This window comes from Thunnus albacares, chromosome 17 (genome assembly GCF_914725855.1).
Source record: "Thunnus albacares chromosome 17, fThuAlb1.1, whole genome shotgun sequence".
Lineage (NCBI taxonomy): Eukaryota > Metazoa > Chordata > Actinopteri > Scombriformes > Scombridae > Thunnus > Thunnus albacares.
Genome location: NC_058122.1, coordinates 3,767,687 through 3,788,854, shown reverse-complemented (window position 1 = coordinate 3,788,854; position 21,168 = coordinate 3,767,687). Strand labels below are relative to the sequence as shown.

At 39.5% G+C, this 21,168-nt stretch overlaps 2 protein-coding genes across 4 annotated transcripts; both read right to left on the bottom strand.

Annotated features, from left to right (window-relative positions):
- Positions 1 to 524: 524 nt before the first annotated feature.
- Positions 525 to 10,595, bottom strand: aldh3b1 (aldehyde dehydrogenase 3 family, member B1). Of its 3 annotated transcripts, none has more exons than XM_044331476.1 (10): positions 10,479 to 10,595; positions 9,044 to 9,213; positions 8,491 to 8,601; positions 6,612 to 6,732; positions 5,141 to 5,226; positions 4,737 to 4,818; positions 3,717 to 4,109; positions 2,623 to 2,789; positions 2,439 to 2,538; positions 525 to 1,426 (listed from the first exon to the last, which is right to left on the bottom strand). In XM_044331476.1, exons 2-10 carry the CDS (start codon positions 9,203 to 9,205, stop codon positions 1,239 to 1,241), a joined length of 1,410 nt encoding a protein of 469 aa, XP_044187411.1. In that variant the 5' UTR covers positions 9,206 to 9,213; positions 10,479 to 10,595; the 3' UTR covers positions 525 to 1,238. The 3 variants fall into 3 exon arrangements, with proteins under 3 accessions (XP_044187411.1, XP_044187412.1, XP_044187413.1); XM_044331477.1 differs by lacking the exon at positions 10,479 to 10,595 and adding an exon at positions 10,291 to 10,472; XM_044331478.1 differs by lacking the exon at positions 10,479 to 10,595 and adding an exon at positions 10,099 to 10,232.
- Positions 10,596 to 12,004: 1,409 nt separating this feature from the next.
- LOC122967332 (serine/threonine-protein phosphatase 4 catalytic subunit B) lies at positions 12,005 to 20,364 on the bottom strand. The gene is made up of 9 exons (XM_044331922.1): positions 20,224 to 20,364; positions 18,831 to 19,141; positions 15,559 to 15,610; positions 15,412 to 15,462; positions 14,724 to 14,825; positions 13,859 to 14,032; positions 13,575 to 13,701; positions 13,199 to 13,388; positions 12,005 to 12,963 (listed from the first exon to the last, which is right to left on the bottom strand). Exons 2-9 carry the CDS (start codon positions 18,938 to 18,940, stop codon positions 12,834 to 12,836), a joined length of 936 nt encoding a protein of 311 aa, XP_044187857.1. The 5' UTR covers positions 18,941 to 19,141; positions 20,224 to 20,364; the 3' UTR covers positions 12,005 to 12,833.
- Between the last annotated feature and the right edge of the window lie 804 nt (positions 20,365 to 21,168).

The window sequence follows — 21,168 nt, the reverse complement described above, 5'->3', positions numbered from 1 at the left end:
AAATGTTTTCATCCTGTTTTCTTCTACAATAAGAGCTTATTGCAGCTCATTTCAGAGTTAATTCCAGCACTTTTTATATTTCAAAATGTACTTTTTCCGAAGTCTTATTTCACACCATTTTTCTTTGGTGAATAATCTCAATGAAGACAAAGTGATTGGCTGTTGATAGGGTCTGAATTAACAATATTTTATAATAAAAACTGCTGGAATTTAAATTACTGTCTAATGTCTTCATAAATTTGGGTTCCCAGAATGTCTTCTTCATAGACTCACGTACAAAATGGAATTAGTGAGATGCTTTTATAAGTAATGCAGACTTTTACACTTCAGACTCAATATCTGGACCTTTAGAGCAGTGATCATTGTGCTAAAGAGAACAAATCCATTTGAAGCACACAAGTCAAACACAGGAGAGATCCAACTGGTTCAATTAAACCTGAGTTGATTTCTGAGAACTGTTGGTTCTATATTCTTATCTTTATAGTACTGCAGTAGCACAGATAATAGTCAATAATTCACATATATACAAGATGACATTTCTCATTTATTTACAGTATTTCATGAAAAGAACATTAAAAACAGACAAAATCACATCCGAATCTCCTCAGACACCAAGAGAGAAAAAAATGATTGTTCAAGACAACAAAAAGATTCACAAATGAGGTTGTTAAAAACAACATAACACTGTAACACCATTCTCAACACACAACTCTTTTTAGTGCAGTGAGGATAAAAAAAATAAGCACTAAGTGGTATCCGAGGCTTTAAGACATCTAAGCCAGTTTTAAAAGTTTTATTAATAAAATAAACTGCTTTGATCTCTAACCTGCGCTGTTCAAGTTAAGGCTGACGTAATGAATGTTGAGGTGAAGTGAAACCAGAGCTCAGAAAGTGAAGTATGTGCCGACACAAAACCCAGTGAGAAAAAGTGAGAATTTTACCACAGTTTGGAAAAAATGCAGGGTAGGATATCTTCTAAAATACACTATAGATATACAGTTCTAAACAGTGACAAGATGACTACACAGTGTCAGAAGGCTGGGGAGGGAAATCAAACAGATCAAAAGAATGGAGGGAAAATAGTGCACCAACACACCTTCCCAAACGATTTAAAAGCAAAAAAATGATTAATCCTGCTGCACCTACATTCACACTCATGCATACAAGTATAAAAACTCCATCTATCTTCACACACACCCACAAACACACACACACACAAACATTCTTCCTGCCTGCCATCACATGAGTGAGCAGCTGCTCTTGGCTGAGGTGGTCCAGCGCAGCCAGCTCAGCTTGTTTTCTGTGTAAGGTGGGTAACGCAGGCCGTTGAGTCTCTCCAACGCCCAGCCGCGCAGCATGCACGCCCGCCGGTGGCTGAATGCCTCAAAGCCCCAGCGGCCGTGGTAACTGCCCCAACCGCTGGCCCCTGGAGGGAGAGGTAAAGGACATAACACCAGTCAGTAAACATCTTCCAGGCTCTTTCAAAATAGAAATAACACAATTTTATATGAAATGAATTTGCTAAAGTTGACCCTCTTCTCAGCTGTTGGATAATTACGCTTCCTGAAATTGTCAGACTCAATGTGTGTATGGATTTTTAACCGTTATGGCAGCGTGACCATGAACGGCTGTCGGTCAGTTGGTCCAGAATGAATGAATTGCCATGAAAGTATCATTTTGAGAATGTTAACATGCTGATGTTTAGCTCACACCTGCTGTTTTTGCAGCTTATTTTTAGAAAATTGTGATCATCCTTCATACCAAGACTGTACATGCTGACAAACATGTGAACACTGACTTCCAATACTGTATACACAAAACCACAAACATGTCCACTGTTTGAATTACCAGATAGATACTGTTCCGATTCCCATCCCAAAGATCTAACACTATTTTGTCACCAATTCAAAATTCCCCAGTTTTAGCCGTAAACTGAAGGGCTTATATACTCCATCAGAACTGCTTGTCAGACAGTTAGATTTGCTTCAGACCCTCTCTCCTTACCTCATTTTGGACTTCTCTCTTTTTTACTATTCTTGACACAACTATTTAGGCTTACTGACACACTGCCTGACTATAGTTGTGTCTTTGTGAGACATCGTCTGCATATAAAAACATCACTAGAGCAGGCTGTCTTCAAATCATTAATATATAATAAAAAGAAAAGTGGATCCAAAATACTGCCCTGTGGGACGCCACCTTCAATGGTTCTAGGTTCAGATAATGTCAGCTTTACATCAACATTTGTGTGCGATTTGATTGTAGGACTGGACTCTACTGCTAGCCTATTAAATCTGATAGCCTTTAGTTGTTTTAGCCTTTTCCTATGATCCACTGTGTTAAATGCTTTCCTCTCTCCACTGTTGGCCAGGTACATTCAGCATGTATCTGTAGAGTAGGATTTTCTGAAGCCTAATTGAGCATTTATCTGGTCTTACCTACACCTCCAAAGGGCAGGCCTGGCAGTGTCATGTGGACGATCCCGTCATTAGAGCAGAATCCTCCACTGCTGGTCTTTTCCAGCACTGTTTTCACCACCTTGAAAAAAAGAGGAAGGACAATATGATGAGTCAATACGTCTACAGCTGTGAGGTGGAAGGTTGCAGTGTTCTCGTCTCTTACAGAGGACTCATCAGAGAAAACATAGAGGGCCAGTGGCTTCTCTTTGCGGTTGATGAAGTCGATGCTCTGCTCCAGAGACTCAAAAGTGATGATGGGCAGGATTGGGCCGAAAATCTCTTCCTTCATCAGGGCGTCGTCTTCAGCCACGTCCACCAACACTGTGGGAGCTGAGTAGAGCACAGTGGCAGAAGCCATTATAGCCACAATGTTGATGATGTAGAAACCTCGCTTCATAAAATTTATTCTGCCTTTCTTTCCCATTCTACTTTCCATTTTAGCCTCTCTACACATATTCTTTGAAGATGCATGAGATTTAATAAAAAAAAATCCAAAGTTGAACTACACAATTTTCACTCACTGACAGAGGTACCCAGACATCCTGCAGATATTGCTCTGTAATTAGCTTAGTTGCAGTTTAAGGTTTAAGCCAGGTTTAAACTTGTGTTGTGTTGTCAGAATCACAAGGTCTCTTTAATCCCATTGCTTTGAAGCTGCAGTTTAAACTGCACCTGGGATTTAGTCCAAACCTAGCTGCTGTGTCCTGTAGAAATCACATAAACAGCACTAGTAAACACTGTATCTGAGGTTTAAGTTCAATCTTCTACAAACATGGTCTAACTCAAAAGAGTTCAGTATAAAGGCTCAAATCACTGTAGCAATTTCTGACCAAATCTGTCACCCTGTACGATCTTATGAAGCCAACACTAAAATATGTGTCAAACTAATGTAATTATATTGAAAATGTGTCTGCCTCTGTTCATTTTGGATGGCAGATATAGGGTTACTGATAAACTGTGTCCTAGGCCAGTCCACAACCTGCAATGAGGAAGAGGCCAGTAATGACCTTATTGTAACATGTTTTACAATGTGATGCATATTTACATTACTATAGGCTAGACAGATCATGTTTATTACTATAACTTATACTTTTCTTTGTCTTTGTAAGATGGTGCTGATGCTGATACAAAAATACATCACCAGTACTATGACTTATGCCATGAAACATGAATTACATGTTCTATAAGTAGCACCAAACACTTGTTATTCTATTCAGATATAATTATACTGCACACTCTTAACCCTTCTTAACACACCTATGTACTTGTCCTCCTCGTTGCTCTCTCCTCCCACAACAACCTTTCCGCTGGAATTCTTGAGCAGCTCCATCAGACGAGTCCAGTGTCGCTGTGACACAATGCGGGACATGTCAGGACAGTTCTGAGGCTCCTTGCTGTAGAATTCCTCCAGGACCTCACGCAAAGCAGGCAGCAGGGCGTCCCGGGTGGCTTTTGTACACAGCACATAGTCCGGTGCCACGCAGCTCTGGCCAGCGTTGAAAAACTTGGCCCATGCCAAGCGGCGGGCAGCAACTGTGATATTCACCCCTCCGTATATGACGCATGGACACTTGCCGCCCAGCTCCAACGTGACCGGGGTCAAGTGGACCGAGGCTGCCTGCAGGATGCTGCGCGCAACATTCTGAGAACCTGAAAGAGAGCTGAAAAGTCACCATCCAAAGTGGAAAGGATATCTAAATCTCATGACAGTCTGGCTGGTTTAAAAACACTAATTTGTACGTCTTACAACTTTTCTTTTTCTTCTTCTTATTTTTTCTAAAACACATCATTTTTCAATTCAACAAACTCAGGGGTTTGCCTCTACAGTGGTACAACCGGTATGACCAGAAGCTCATAGGGGCTAATGTTAGCTAATGTTGCACACTTTGTTTGCTGAGAGTAATGCCCTCTTTTTCAGAAACGTCCCATATGATCACATTCACTCAGTTACACATTCACACCTGGAAGCTGCCCAGTATAACCACAGTCTGATCTGCTGGCCACTGAGCAGCTCCAGGGAGGGAGGCAAGGAGCAAACACTGCTTCTTCACTTTCCCTACCCACATTTATCCTGCTGGTCCAGAGGATTGACCTGACAATCTTCTGGTCACAAGTTTGCTTCTCTAACCTACAGGCAGTGGTGGCCTAAAGGTTAGAGCGAGCTTGTGTTCCTGATATTTTGGTCATGAGACCTGTGTAAAAAGGGCAATATAGACACTTATCTACAGTTCAAATACTGTGATAAGCAGCAATCTGATGGATCCTGGAGGTTTTTACCTGTGTAGAAGATGTGGTCAAAGCGATTCTGCAGGAGTGCCTTTGTCTCTTCTGCTCCACCACTAACAACCGCGCAACAGTCCTGTCAAATGAAGAGTCCCATCTGAAACGTCAGATTCACTGTACCAAGCTCTATGGACTGATATGACAACTAGAGTCCAATGTTCTATACATCAACATGCATCAACAGTGTATGTCGGCCAATAAGTGTGTAAAAATTGTTGTTATCTTGATTACATCACTGGTTCAAGTTTCAAGCTTTTCGGTTATTCCTCACAAATATTACTAAGAACTTTGGTATGTAACTGGCTATTATCTATCTGAAATTGCAGATATTAAAAGAACAAAAAAGAGCAAAAAGACCATTTCAACATCTTGGAATAAATATTCTGAAGCTGCTTTACCTGAGACAGATATTTGGGGATGAGCTCTGCTATCAGACTGTCTGTGGCTGCGCTGACCTCTGAAGGCTTAATGACCACACAGTTTCCTAGTTGGAGACAACAACATCATCCAGTCAGTACAGATAGCAGTGACTGAGCTGACGACAGTTACATTTGCACGTGTGTCTAAGGTGTTTTAATGCTGACCTCACATGTAATGAAGGCAGCATATACTAAGAGTGCTAGTTATCAGGTTTTGTGGTGAAGAAATAGAGCTTAAGGGAATTCTTCTTGTGTTAAATGTAGCTTTTTTTCAAAAATTATTCATGAAAATCCAATAATAGCATCTTTACACAAGGATGTGAAATGCTGTAAGCTTCTACCCGCTATATGTAAAGTTATGTTATCGTTGTGTGGTAATGCACTTACGAGAACAGACTGTGTTGACAAGTCCTATTTATGTATTCAAGAAAGTGACATCTGACACTTGAGAGTCAGCTGCAGAACAACAGCCTTTATCATACAAGAAGCTCCCAAGTTCACATTCCAGACTTTCATGTTTGCTTATCATTTATCTTCAAGGTTAGATCAGGACAGCTTGTGAATACAATGCAATTTGGAAGGCAACACTTCAGTTTACCTCACTGGACTTCCCACTTACCGATATAACTAATCTCTTCTTATTATACTTGGCAAACTTTGTGGCACAATAATCCATATTTTTATATTAACAATGACTACTTGTATATAAAAGGAGTTGCTCATAATGATGAACACACAGAGAATTATCACCTGACTCTGCAGTTCCCTGCAGCTCTATGGAGCCTTAATATGTGTTTTAGCTCATTGTTTTGGTTTTATGACCCACAACTCTACTGTTTTGATTCAGTCTCACTGCTCTCTTAAGTGTTTTTTTATGGAGAAAAAGCTCTAAAAACCCACTGTACACAATCTGCTCAGCACCAAACAGCAGACAAAGTTAGTAACTACCTGGTTAACATAGTGCAGCACTTAGCAGCTAGAAAGAGATATTTTTCTCAGGAGTTAGTGAAGACCAAAAACAGAACTACAATTAGAGTGAATATTGAACTTACATTCCTCATGTGGCCAGAAACATGACTCCCATTGAATATGAATGTTGCCCTGTGGTGGCATAATATGTTTTTGTTGTGTTTACAGTTTGTTTTCCGCTGCCCCCAAGTAGCCTAAAATCTATTATTACAAGTTTAAAACCTGCATTAATTGAGTTTTTTCTTTCAAGATTGGACCTTGCTGGCGAACTGTTTCAGAAAACCAAAACAATGAGCTAAAAGAGCGTAAAACGCTCCATGGATCTGAAGAGAAATGCAGAGTTGATGATAATTCTGTGTTGCTTAATAGAGTGACCCCTTTAACATTACACATTGTCAGTTGATTTATTGTAACATAACATAATATTGAATAATGCAGCTTTAAGTCAATTTATATCCTAGTGATATGCTGTGAATGATACCTGCAGCAATGGCTCCAACCATGGGTAAGAGAAGGAGTTGCAGTGGGTAGTTCCACGCCCCGATGATTAAAACAACTCCTAATGGTTCTCTCCGTATAAAACAATCATCCAGCTTTGTAGCCTGAAAATGGACAGATATAGTATATGAAAAATACATTATACAAGCAGTACAAGCTTTTTGAAAATACATACACATAATATCTTAGCTGAAAATGAAAATGTCAAAAGGTAAAAATACCAAACATTTGCATCAAGTTGCATTCAGGGAAATGTAGGATGCAGCAGTTTTGGGGTCTGACTCGGATATCTCAGCTTCTGCTGAATACATTTTGACCATTCTCGTTTTAATCTGTCCTTTGTTAGTCTCACAACTTTATGAAACACTGGCAGAAAATCCTCCAGTGTTTTAACTTCTCATCTTGCTGCAGTGAAGTAGAAGTGCACTCTAGTGATGTTAACTCATTACTATTTTCTACTGTAGCACTTTGAGTTTCACTATGAATGAAAACTACAGTACAAATGAAATGTATTATTATGATCATTATTATCATTGTTATTATTATTATTATTATTATTATTATTATTATTATTATTATTATTATTATTATTATTATGTTACCCTCAAAGCAGACTACTCAACACTGTATTGACTTTTCAAACCAAGTATCAGAGAGAAAAAAATAAATAAATAAATAAAAATCATGTGACCACCCCAGACGAGGGCTCGTTACGTCACACTCCAATCAAAGAGCTGTGGCGCTGGTTTTGAATACGGGGTGTTCTTCTCAATCTGCCACAGTATGTAAAAACAGAGCTGTACTGAACTCTGTTTAAAAGTCATCCGTTTTTATGGATATAGATTTGTTTCATAATGATGAACAAATACAAAAAACTGATTTGTAAACTCACAAAAATTATTTATATATATCATTTATATTTTGCAAATATAAAACATATCTGCAAATACACAAATTCCACAAATAAAAAAAAATATCTGTGAATACATTAAATTAATTTACAAATAAATGAAAAGCATTTCTGAATATCTTCCTAACATTTACAACTTTCCAACAGGCATTTTTGAACTCAGAATCGAAAAAACATTTTCGGATAGCAAGTGATCGCCTGCTGACGACGCCATTTCCGCATTTCAAAGTAAGAGCACGCAGTCTTTCTTTTAGCTGTTTTTTGTTTTTTTGAATAATCAGCGATAAGTAACGTGCATTCATTGTTTTATGTTAATGTCATACAGTGAGTATTAGTGTGTGTTTATTTGTTCTATGTATATTATCTAGTACACACTTATATTTATATTTTTCATTTATTCTTTCAGATGAGTAAAAGTCACAAAGCACTTCACATCTCATTAGTAGCACAAAACAAATCTCAATCCATACCTTTTAATAATATAGACTTATGGAACAAAATAATAAAAAGCAGTATGACCACTATGACCATAATCTGACTAACTGTTTCATCTCGGCCATACAAGTGCAATACCAATAGTTGCCCAGCAGATGTTGCCATTTTGACTGTATCACAGGCTCAAAAACAGTGAACTATTTTTGATGCGATTGCTTCATATTGATTCAGGCCTCAGAAAGCTTTGTTTCCCTAATCACTAGTGCACTCCAGTGTGTATCTCTGACATGACATTTGGGTGTGGTTACAGGCAAGACAGAGCACACTTCTGACCACACCCAGCAGTGATGCTCTTAAACTTTGTCAAATGGAAACCTTGTGATTTTTGTACTGTTGGTTAGACAAAATGACATGAAAACATGACTTTGAGCTCTGCTATCCACTTGTCATTATATTTAGAATTTTGTATAAAAAGTGTATGCAACAACCAGCACAAATAAATCATTGTCAAACTTACCAGGTTCTTACCGACATACTCTGGCTGCAGCCAGCTTTTGAGGTTATTGATGGCGTAGTGCAGCTCGTTGATCACCATATCAACCTCAGACAGGACGGCCTCAAACTTTGGCTGATGTGCAAGAACAGCAATAAGAAAAGGGAAGTAAGCAAGAAAGGGAAGTAGCAGAAAATTTTTTTCTTACTGTGCCTAAAACATGGAGGCAGATGTGTGCATGCATCCAACTGTGTCTGTGTGCGATTCTATTGTGCCTAAAATGTACAAAATAAATAGTTAATTATTAAAGTGCAATTAATTTTTGCACAGTATGAGAATAGTATGAGATGGGGTAAAATATTACTTTACTGTATGTTAAATAGCTTTTTACTTTCAGACAGTTTTGTTACAGGCTTTAATAAAATGTTCAATTGCACCATCAGCGGGACAGATGGGGACAGACAGCTGCTGTGCAATATATTTACCTTCAGGCTTCGAGCGTAATTGTTGCGTAATTATGTGTTTAGGAAGTAATGTGAATACTGTCTCTGTATGACACGTGAGCACATTCTTGTACCTTTGCGAGGTCTTTGTGCAGCGCCTTTAAAATCTGCTCCTCATTCTCTTTGATCATGGACATGAGCTTGGTCAGCTGTGTTCGACGAAACTGCTCTGGAACTGTGACGCCTGAACGAAACGCTGACCGCAACCTGTCAACAACCTGGCTGTGGGTGTCCATCCTATCACCTGGAACACACACACACACACACACACACACACACACACACACACAAACAATGGAGATAAGAGAGACAAACTTCACATTTGAGAAGCTGAAACAACAAATGTTTGTTTTTATTCAGTAAATCACAATTCATTAAGTTAAAGCAATGTAAGCTTGCATTAATTAATGAATTGATTAAATATATTGTTGCATATATTAAGTGTGCATATTAAAGACTTTCCCAGTATAAATGCTGATGAATCTGTGCAGCTCTGTGGAAATAAGTTGAACTTAATGAACTAATGACCTGTTCATAATGTCACTGTGATGACGCAGTACTTTACTATGACAGTACACTGTGTAACCACAGTGCCACAGTGGAGGCTACATGTTAGTACAGGCTACTGATGTGACACCCTGAAATTTGTGCAGACAGGTCTGTCCAAATGACTCAGCGAAAAGGATGCACGACTCTATGGGGAAATATTGAAGGTGTACAAGTACAATATGTACTCTGAATCTGCTTTCAAAATGACCAACTTACCTGGGAAGTACAGACGATAATAACCGAAGGAATTACCGAAAAAAAAACATGCAAGCAGGTCTTTCTATGGCACTGTTAATTCACGGTGAACTGTGAAGTATCTCCCTCAGTATTACCGCGAACACACAAAAACACCAAGCTGAGCCGTCAAAACCCACCAGATACTGAGACATTTCACAACTTTTCGCAGTATAGAGAAAACATGAATAGGATAGCTGTATGCCGAATTTACCAGAAAACCCTAATGTTTTATCAAAAGTCTTCAAATGTAAGTCTGTTGTGATCCATTTCTGGCAAGAAGTAGAGAAGTGTAAACTAGGATATTTCTTAAGGGGGTTTCGTGCTCCAGTGTCATCGAACTCACCGTCACACAGCGCGTAGAGGACAAGCTGTAAACAGGCGGTAAACAGCTGGTTTTAAGCTCACAGTTGAGCAAATATTATATTGAGTTTAATAGCAATAAAGCAGCCATGCCGTTATAGTGTGTGTGTGGTCAGATATAAGTGGAGCCCAAACACAATGCGTGTGTAATGTTAGCAAGTAATTTCCTGTTTATCTGAGAGATTAGCAACCAAATCGCAGGTCAATCGATTTCTCAAAACAAATCAATTCCCTTTTCGCTGGACTTTGTACTTTGACTTTTCTACTACCACTTCTCACGCGGTGATATTCATCCGCGGGGAAATTTTGCAAACTGAACAGATATTTTAAGTGTTAGAAGAAAAACTACAGTTTTTAGTCTACCTGTTGTCTGATCTGTGTTGTGTCTCTCAAACTGCCAGACCCGCCGCCCCCGTATCCAAAACTGCTGAAGCCAGGGAGTAATTTATTGTTTCCGGGTGTCGTCATTTCTCTAACTGCCGGTTCACTGTGGGAGCTCTTGGAAATGGGAGGGGGAACGGTTTTGGTTGTTCTTGAAAAACTAGACTTGAAACTTGTCAGGCGACAGAGCCGTGATCTTGCATGTTCAGCCCGCATCTCTGTGTATTAAAAGATTTATTTGCCCTGGAGTCAGGGTTTTATCAGGTTTATATGTTTCATATGGACAGACAACTCCAAACTTACTCTTTCTTTTCGCCCATAAACAATAATCTGCTCCAGGGATCGAACCAGCAACCCTCTGGTCACAAGCTGGTTTCCCTAACATAACATTTGGCACACCCACTGTCTGACTGTCATTGTACCACAGTGGGATGTGATGGTAATCTTTCTCTCTCCATATCTTCATCTGTATGACTCACACACTCAAATATCACTGAGACCAAATGAATCCCAGAAATGTTACATACATTTTCAATAGCAACCATGCGTCAAATTCAGTCTAGGGTGGAGCGGGACTGATGGTTTTAAGAACAGGTTCACAATTTCTCAAGTCCGTCTTAAAACAACAGTCAGCCCATTTTAACACTGACGCATGTTTTTCCTGCTGTAATCATTCCTCCTCTTCATACTGACCATTAGATCCCTTCATAATGCACTTACAATGTAAGTGATGGCGGACAAAATCTGCTGTCCTCATTCTGTGCAAAGACATATTAAAAAGTTTATCTGAAGATAATATGAGGCTTCAGTCGTCTGAGTTAAACCTAGTGGATATCTGCTACAGTTTGTCTTCTTAGTGTCTGGATCAACAGTGTTTTCCTGTTCGGCTGTAGTAGAAGGATTGTAACCAAAAGAAGGACTTTGGCACTAAAAAGACAGTAACTTTGAAAGATATTGACTCGAGTTGACTGACTTGGAAGTCTGAAGCTTCATGTTAGCTTTTAAATACATTTTTGCACATGAGGACTGTGGATTTTGTCCTCCATCACTTACATCGTAAGTGCATTATGAAGGGATCTTCTAATGGTCAGTATGAACAGGAGGAATTACAGCGAGAAAAACATGTCAGTGTTCCTTTGGGCTCATTGGATTATAGTTTTAAGACACTTGAAAAATAGTGAACCCGTCATTTAGCAGTTTAAGACATAGACTATACAAACAGGAAACTTGGCAAACAGACTTGTTGAACAAATGTGTTTTACATCATGAAAATAAAAATAAAAAGGCTTAGCAATAATACAGTATCAGTTTGGCTTTTTACAACTATGTTTGTCATTTTTACGTATGATTACATGAAGAATGTGGTTATGGTTTTATTTGCAGAGGTTTCAGGTGAACTGACCCCTTTAAAATGTGACTGGTCCAGCTGGGCCAGTTATTGACAACCAGTAATGTCTAAACAGCTACGGCTAATATTCATGTGTCATAAAATCACACCTGAAAATAAATCAGCATCGATATAAAAACTTTATTCTCACAATATCAAAATTGACAGACCTACAGAGATTTGTAGATTAAAAGGAATTAAGAGAAAACAATGGTGAATATAGTGACTCCGTTTGGCCAGTCATTACATCTCTGGGATTTATTTGTGATGGTGCTGAGCAGCAGCACTGGTTATGTTAAATAGTGTCACACGAAACAGATGACAATTAAACAGAAAACGTAAGAGCAAAAAGGGATAAGTTGTTTTGCATGTAATCCTGGCAGCAACAATTATACAAAAACAAAAAAAAGAAAGAAAAAGAAAAGACAACATATGCTTCAAAGGAATTCCTTAAATCGTAAAATTGTGAAACTTCCTACATCAGCATATTAAAAAAAAAAAAAAAAGAAAGAAAAAGATCTAGCTCCTTCCAAATACTCCTAAAACTAAATGACAATGTTCGTCTTGAAAAGAACCTACAATGGTGGTGGAGGTTAAGTCAGGGAGGGAGAGTCGTATCTACAGGGAGAGAGAGAAGAGGACAACAGATGGAAATGGAAGGAGGCTGATGGGGAGAAAAGAAACTCTGACGGTGACAACAGTCATGGACCCAGTATCCACCTCGCCCCTTAACCTTTCACAGTGACTGCTCTGTCAGGCTCGGGCAGTGCGGCAAAAATCCAGCTCTTCAAGCTGAGGCTCTGCGGAGCCTCGCAGGGGGTTTGGCAGGTTTTCTGTCAAACTGCTCTGAGTTCAGACTGACAGAACCGTCCAGCACAGGGTGGAGGGCGGCTGGTGTGAAATGGTACCGGAGATCTCGACACATCATCATGGCTGTCTGCTCGAAGACTTCACAGGAAATAATCAGCTACTGGCTTCTTGGAGGGGATGCCTCTGGTCTCCTGCGGCGCTGCCTCGAATATGATGAACTCCCGCTGTAGATGTTCATCCAGTTCCAAGATGGCAGCCACGTTGCCACATCTGTTTGTAGAAACAAAAAAAGAAGATCCAGTTAGGGATATTCAAATATTTGCAAGACTCAGAAAACCAAGTTATTAATTAGTTTTAAAATTTTGATCATATTTTATGTTAGATAGATCCTCATATGATTTCTCTCTGGAGCAGTGCTTGTAATTGTGAAGTTCTTTTCCATGGAGTTGTTGACATTATGTCCACTCAGACAGGAACTCTTTTGAGTTTGACTGTAGCTGCCTACCTGTAGCAGTAGTTGGGTGCTGACCACACTGTGAGCACGGTCTCGTTGAAGTGCCACTTGTAGCCCTCCATGACCAGCTGATGTGCTCGGCAGATCATGTGGATGTCGTTGGCGGCGTTGAACTGGGCCACCACATCGCTCCCAAACAAGTAGCCAGCACCTCTGGGACTCACCCCCCACCCTGTGGTATCTGAGAGCAGGGAGAGAACATGACTCAGGTCAAGATCTGCTTCTGACATCAGGGCAGATGGTTATATGCAGGGCTGATATTAATCTTTTAATAACACAAACGCTTTGTGCTGCAGTTGTTTGGGACTCTTCCAAGCGTGACTGTAAACATTGATTGTTTAAAAGGCTGGAGAGGGCGCCTGTATACCTTCAGGGTCCGACCACAGGAGGTCACACATGGGCCCATCGTGGGGCACTTCCTGTTTTCTGTCAATGGTCCGGATCTGGTCCAGTGTTTGGATGGATGGAGACAAGCCACCGTGCACACAGAAGATCTGGAAGATAGAGAGAGAAATGTAATCAAACCCAACTGAACAGCATATCAGACACTGAGAAGTTACTCAACAGGCTCAGTCAATTCAGTGCATGTATTTTCAGAACTATGTCAGAGCACCAGTCCAAGTTAAATATATTCCAGGACATGCATCTCACCTTGCCGTCAATAATAGCAGAGAGGGACAGGTAGTCGAAGATCTCAGTGCAGTATCTCCAGACGGTGACTGAACCGTACTTGCGGAGGCACTCGTCGTAGAAGCCGTAGACCTGGGTGATTTGCCGAGACTCGTGGTTTCCCCGGATCAGGGTTATCCTGTCTGGGTAACGCACCTGAGGAGCACAGCAGAGGCAAGAAGATGAGGACAGGAGGATTTCAGAAACCTAGATGTGAAGTCTCATGACAGCCCTCGAGATATTTTTAGACATTAGAAGTGAGCATTTACAGTAACACACTGGTGACCAACTTTTCCTGTTGTTCAACTGTTGTCACTGTGGTTATACAAATACAGTGGTGTGAAATGCTCTGGGGGGGGTCAATATATATAAAAAATAAAATATGAAAAAGCAATATATATAATATAAAAAGGCAGAGTCAGTGAATTAAAAGCCTATAGAAAGTTATTATACAGAAGGCGGTTACCGCACAACAGGTTGAAAAAGCACAAAAATAGATATACACAACCTTTGGCCTGGATTATGTGGCAAAAGTTGATTTTTTTGGTTCAAAAATGTGTGGTAGAGGTGAAGGAGATTCCTTTATTGAGAATTTAATCCAGACTTTCATTGGTCTCTTCTGATATTTCTTCTAAAAACACGTTCATCTCTGTAAAAACAGAGGTGGTTTGTGCATTTCTTCCTTGTACCAGTGCTAGATGGATTCCAGTTACCTGTGTGTTTACTCTTTCACAGGTATGTGTCACACCTACGCAACTGTGACACTGATGAAGGCGGTATGTTTTCTGTAAATCAAGGGACCCTCCTCTGTCACCAGTAGTGAACAAAGACAGAAAAGCATGTGTACCTTAAGAGCTAGCAGAAGAAGGAAAGTCTCCACACTGTAGAAGCCTCTGTCCACAAAGTCGCCCATGAACAGATAATTTGTCTCCGGGACATCTCCACCAACCTGTCATGTGGAAAGATTAAAAACAAATCAGTTTATCAGTAACATAGAGTGTTTTTTATGTAAATAACACATCAGCATCATAAATAATGCCATGCTCAGTAGGACTGGAGTTATATTCATGCTTGAACTACAGTCAGTTTGCCAGGAGTGCTGCTCCCTAATACACACAAACAAGCACAACAACAGAGTCCAGCCAACATCTAGGAGACCCACAACGCCAATTGTCAAGTTAGATGTGGGCATTTGACGTCTGATGTGGGCACTACAATGTCCAAACATCCAATTTGCATAAAAACAAGCGCCATCCCTTTGAAATGACGCGTTCTTTTGGAGAGCAACGCTGATGGTAATAATACCCACTGCAGTGAAGTAAGGGATGATATTTTAAACACAATAATCATGATAGCAAATACTAGGAGATGTGGGCTAGAATAAAAGCAACAGAATAATCCTTTAAGACTTGTATTCAATATTGAAAATTAAACATACTGCAAATGATGTTCATAATGTGTACATCTCAGTCTAGCATATTTAAAATATTACACAATGACAAATAAAGAAAATCAGAGAAGAAATAGTGACTTACTCTAAAAAGCTCTTTCAAGTCATAGAACTGACCGTGTATATCACCGCAAACCTATGAGGAGAAACAGGAGAATCATTATTGCCACATTCATTTCATTTTTAGTCAAATTCTGGTCAAAAAAAAGAGCCGTTAGAAAATGTTACTTACTGTGACCGGAGAGTCTACTCTCTGGACATTGCTTTCTTCAACCAGAATCTCTCTGAAAAAGACATACACATAAATATATGATTCAACTGAACCTCGCCAGACTTCCTGATGATGTATTTAAATGACTCAGCAGCTGGACATAAAGCCTGGCTCCACCTGAACTCATTTCAGTGTTTAAACCACAGCAGTTCATTACTGAGTGATTTTCTGTGCATGTTTTGATACTTTTTTCCAGCCAAAATAACTCTGCACTGTTGGAATCCATAGTACCTGACACAAAATCAAGCTGGAAAATCACACACTTTTTACAGCCACCTTTTCAAGCCAATGTACATTTTCTGGAAAAACCAATTGAGTGACATTTGAGAGGGTAAAATTACCAGAAAGGATTGTCTGTTTTTGGTTAAACTGGAGACCAATCACCTTGATTACATTACATTGATGCACAAATCATATGCAGTTGTATGCAGAAGTTTGGACACCCCTTAACAAATAAGTTTTTTTTAATTGAAAAGATGTAAACACAGCCTCTTTTCAGCAAAAAATAATGCATAGATGCTTTTTATGTGAAAATATTGAACAAATATAAAAAATAAAAGACATCATTGTGGCATGTGCAACAGTTTGGGCACCTTCAGAGTTCCGAAGTCTCAGATTCTTTTTACAAGGTCCTCAGACCTTAATCAGCTCTTAAGGCCTGAGGCATGTCAACAGCTGTCATTAGGAAATGTCAGCTGGTGCCAATTTCCAAGCTTTACAAATACTCTGTCTCTTCAAACCTTGTGTGAGCACTCAGCAACCATGAGTTCCTCTAAGCAGCTGTTATTGATGCCCACAATGCAGGGAAAGGCTACAAGAAGATAGCAAAGTGTTGTCAGCTTGCAGTTTCCACAGTGCGAAATGTAATTAAGAGGTGGCAGCTTAGGGCAACTGTGGAGGTCAAGATGAGATCTGAAAGATAAAGAAAACTCTGGGAGAGAACTGTTCGAATGTTGGTCAGAAAGGCAAATCAAAACCCTCATTTGACTGAAAAAAAACCTGCAGGGAGATTTAGCAGACTCGGGAGTGGTGGTGCACCGTCCCACTGTGCAGCCATGCTTGCACAAACAAGACCTTCATGAGTCAGTAGAAGAAAACGTTAGGCTACCTGGGTCCTCATCATAAAATACAACGTCAGAAGTATGTAACAGAACATCTACAGAAGCCTGATGCATTTTGAAAACAAATGCTGTGGACTGATAAAGTTAAAATAGAAATCTTTAGCCACAATCAGTAAAGGTATGTTTAGAGAAAACAAGGAGAAGCATTTCATGAAAAGAACATCTTGCCAACTGTTCAGCATGGGGGTGGATCTATCATGCTATGGGGTTGTGTTGCAGCTTGTGCCACAGGAAACATAAATACCAGCAAATTCAGGATGCAAACATCACACCGTCTGTAAAAAAGCTGAAGCTGAAAAGAGGAGGATGGCTTCTACAACAGGATAATGATTCTAAACATTCCTCGAAATCCACCATAGACTACCTCAAGAGACACAAGCTGCAGGTTTTAGAATGGCCCTCACAGTCCCCTGACTGAAACATAACTGAGAATCTGTGGGTAGATCTTAAAAGAGCTGTGCATGCAAGGATGCTGCAGAACAAGAAGCCTTTTGCAAGGAAGAAAATCCCAAATGAAAGAACTGAAAGACTTTTAACTGGCTACAAAAAGCGTTTGCAAGCCGTTATATCTGCCAGAGGGGGGGGGTTACTAAGTACTGACTATATAGGGTGCCCAAAATTTGCCCACAATGATGTTTATTTATTTAATTAAATTTATGACATAAAATGTAACTATGCATTAATGTTTGCAGAAAATATTGTGTTTTTTCCATATCCTAGAGAAACTGTCTTTACATCTTTTCAGTTTAAAAAAAAAATCACCCAAATATGTTATCTGTCAAGGGGTGTCCAAACTTTTGCATTCAACTGTAACAATTGACTATTGCTATTAAGCAGTCCTGCTCATTGATTCGCAGAACTGCCCACAATGGCCACCAAGAGACTTTAAAGTGATAGCTGCTACATAGGGCTGTGCAATATGGCCAAAAAAGCTTGGGGTCATGTCACAACTTTAATCAGTTTTTCTTCGTCTGCCAACCGTTTTGTATTACATATTTTATAATAATTTGATTTTACGATTTAGACATTTTACACATCATGTAAAACAAAAATCAAATTAATTTAAGATATCACCCTGCAGTACTGCCACATTATAAACATTGAAGCATCTCTCTGTTTACAAATTAATACTGTCTCATACATCTTCATATTGCCCAACTATACTCTCTGCTAAAACATACTTCCAACCTGATATTTCTGAAATACTTGAAGTGCAAACTTCAATACATGACTCACTTAGGCTACGTCCACACTAATATGCTCTCGTGTGATCTCCGTCCACATGACCGCTTTAACGCCGTTCATACCAACACGCCTGAAAATGCATATCACCATTCACGTACACTGGATATGTGTGAGCTGGTGTAAACAGGAAGCAGATTGTCTGCTCTGTAGTTGGTTTCTTAGTTGCAGAAAATACTAAAGTAAGACCAGAGATATCTTTGTTTTTTGACCGATGACAAGGTGGAACTCTTACTTAAAGTAACACAGGACTATAAGTCACGACTGATAAGACTCCAATCAGGAAGTGAATGTTGGTGCATCATGGTTTCTTAAAGTCTCTGTTTCCACCCGTCCAGACTAAAACGCAATCCCAGTGTTTTCAAACTAAAATGGGGTCAGCAGCATTTTCAAAAGTCTCCGTTTAAGGGGTTCGAAAACACCAGAGTAGTGTGGACGCTAGGTGTAAACGTAGCAAAAGTTATGCACTTTAAAACAATAATATATTAGTGTGGATGTAGCATTAAACGTAAATAAATCAAGGTTAGGTAAGCTATGCCTCACATTTGAAAGGCAAACAAAAACATGACCTGCATTACAGCATTTCTTCTATGTTTATTATAATTCTATTGCCTGTATATTTTGTATGTAGCCTGTAAGATTTTGTATGTACACATAATTTGTAAACCATAACACTGCTGAACAGCCTTTGTCAACATCCTGTTTGTAACCCTGGCTACAGGGAAACCATCAAAACCAACTAGCTAGCCTACAAAGATAGGTGTTATAGCTCTGTGCCCTTCAGTTTGTTTTGAATGCCCTTTTTCCGACCAACCTGTGAACGTGTCTATCGTCACTTACATCTGTTTTCTGTGTGTGTATGTGTATTACCTGGCTTTGGCACACAGTGCTTTGACTTCATTTTCCTTAATGAGCTCACAGCGTCTGAGCTGTTCTATCTGTCGGTCCAGGTCACTGATGTCCCCCATTGTAACACACATAGGGAGAGCTGCTCACACACTATGGTCACACACTCCTCTTCTCACACACCGGGCTCACAGAAACAACAGACTCTCTCTCTCTCTCTCTCTCTCCCCCGCTCAAAGGAGCTGACAGTCACTACAGACTCCCTTCCACTGAAATACACAGGGCTCTCCTCCTGCACGTCAGGCTCTTGTTATGATGATGTTCAGAATGAGAAGCTGTGGAGGGGAAAAAAAATACAGTTTAAGTACTCCTTCGGTCAGTGTTTCAGCTTCACTGTGCAGAATAATGTATGTGCAGAGTTTGACACTTAAAGGCTGTTTTTACATTCATCTGCTACAAGTGGAATGTTTCTCTGTGCTCACTGTAAATCCAATTTTAAGGGTGGATCCACAAGCGTGATTTGTGACAATAGTTTGGAAGCCAATCCTGGTTCAATATTCAATTTACACAAGTGTGATGTGGAAACTTGCAGCCTCTAGTGCACATACACTGAGAATGTACTTAACAGTGAAGTAGGACAAATCTTGAATCAAAACAGTTTAATTTCTGAAATGAAAAATATTTGCATATTTATAGATTCTAGAATTTTTAACAAGGGAGAAAGATATTTTATTTTAAGGATTTAAACAAGATAACTGAACTTTTCCTTGTGGAAAAAGCATATTGGACGCAAATTATTATTCAAAGCAGAGTATTTTATATTCATCTTCAAGCATTTCTGGTGTTTTTTTTTAGGTAATTCAACAAGGAATAAAAAGCAAAACAACGCAACAATGTCCAAGTAACCGGATAAACATATTTGCTGCGCGCTAACTGGGGCGCAAGTTTCCCTCAGACGGGTTCCTACTCAAACAGTCATTTATACAGACGTTGTATTATTGGTTTATTATTTGCACAGAATAGAAATGAAGAGAGCACCAGAGAAAATCGACGTTATTCGTCAGGCAGTGTGAGGCCTATTGGGCGTAGCTAAACAGAGAGCTAACCATTAGCGCGTTAGCTTACAACGACAACGAACAACTGATTCTTTGGTAACTTTAACCAACCATTTTGTGTTTGGAAATGAATCCTGGGAGGTTAATGCTTATGTCTGCCAACTGGGAAAGAACAACTACGCATACATGGTATTCTAATGAGCTGAAAAATAACGTATTACGTGAACGAAATGGTGGATGTTAGTTAGCTGGCTAACTGCGACTGTCGGCGTCAACATTAGTAAGCTCTTCAAGGCTAATTTCGTAAGAAAACAATTCACATAACGCGACTTCATCGACAGGACAAGATTTAGAGGTATTACCGTGCAGTGAGTGGAAGCAGAACTTTGTGGATTGTGTGCTCTTTCGTCTTTCACCGGCCCCTCTTCTTCCCCCGGTGTCGTCGTTGCCGGTTCACTCCAGCCGTGCTGATGAACAACCAACTGTGACTTCCGGTGTAGTCAGGTCTGGGTTCAGTAAGTGTGGGAAATGTAGTTCTCAGGACATAGTGAACCACGTTCAGAACTGTTTAACCAAATGCAGTATAATACAGGGTGGCATACTAAGAAAAAAAAGACTACTGTGAAGTCAATAATAATAATAATTAAAATGAAAGTAAAATTAAGAATTAAAAAAATCGATATAAAGGATAGAGCATCACAAATATGGTCTAGCTGACATTCAGTCAGGGCCAGCCCTGTCTATGTTGGTGCCCTCTGTGAGATTTTAGATTGGAGCCCCCCAGAAAGTGCAACAATGGAATAGGTGATACAGTATACAATAGATACAATATAAAGATACAATACAATATGCAATCAATACAAGATACTATAGATGAATTAAAGTAATGTGGGACAATTTCTGCAATTGGTACTTCAGCAATATATTTTGATATGAAGACAATACATTATATCCGCACCCAATACCCTTCTGAAATCCCCAGGGTGTTCTCTAATCATATCAGGAAAGAGAATGCAAATATTACACTCAGAATATAAATAGCAAATATAAAAGTGTTCCTTGTTCCAAACTGTCCCACATTATGTGCATTTTCTAAAGTGGGACAGTTCAGGCTGAAATCTGGGACACTCATTGGGAGGCTGAAAGGTCTGAATCACCTTACTTCATACCATAAAAACTTCTCAGTAACACTCAAGGCCAAAGTGCATGCCCACATTTGGTCATTTCAGTACTTCTGTTTTTGCAGATAGTAATGTATTATATTATGTATTCATATTAGTAGTAATATAATTTACAAACTGCCTAAA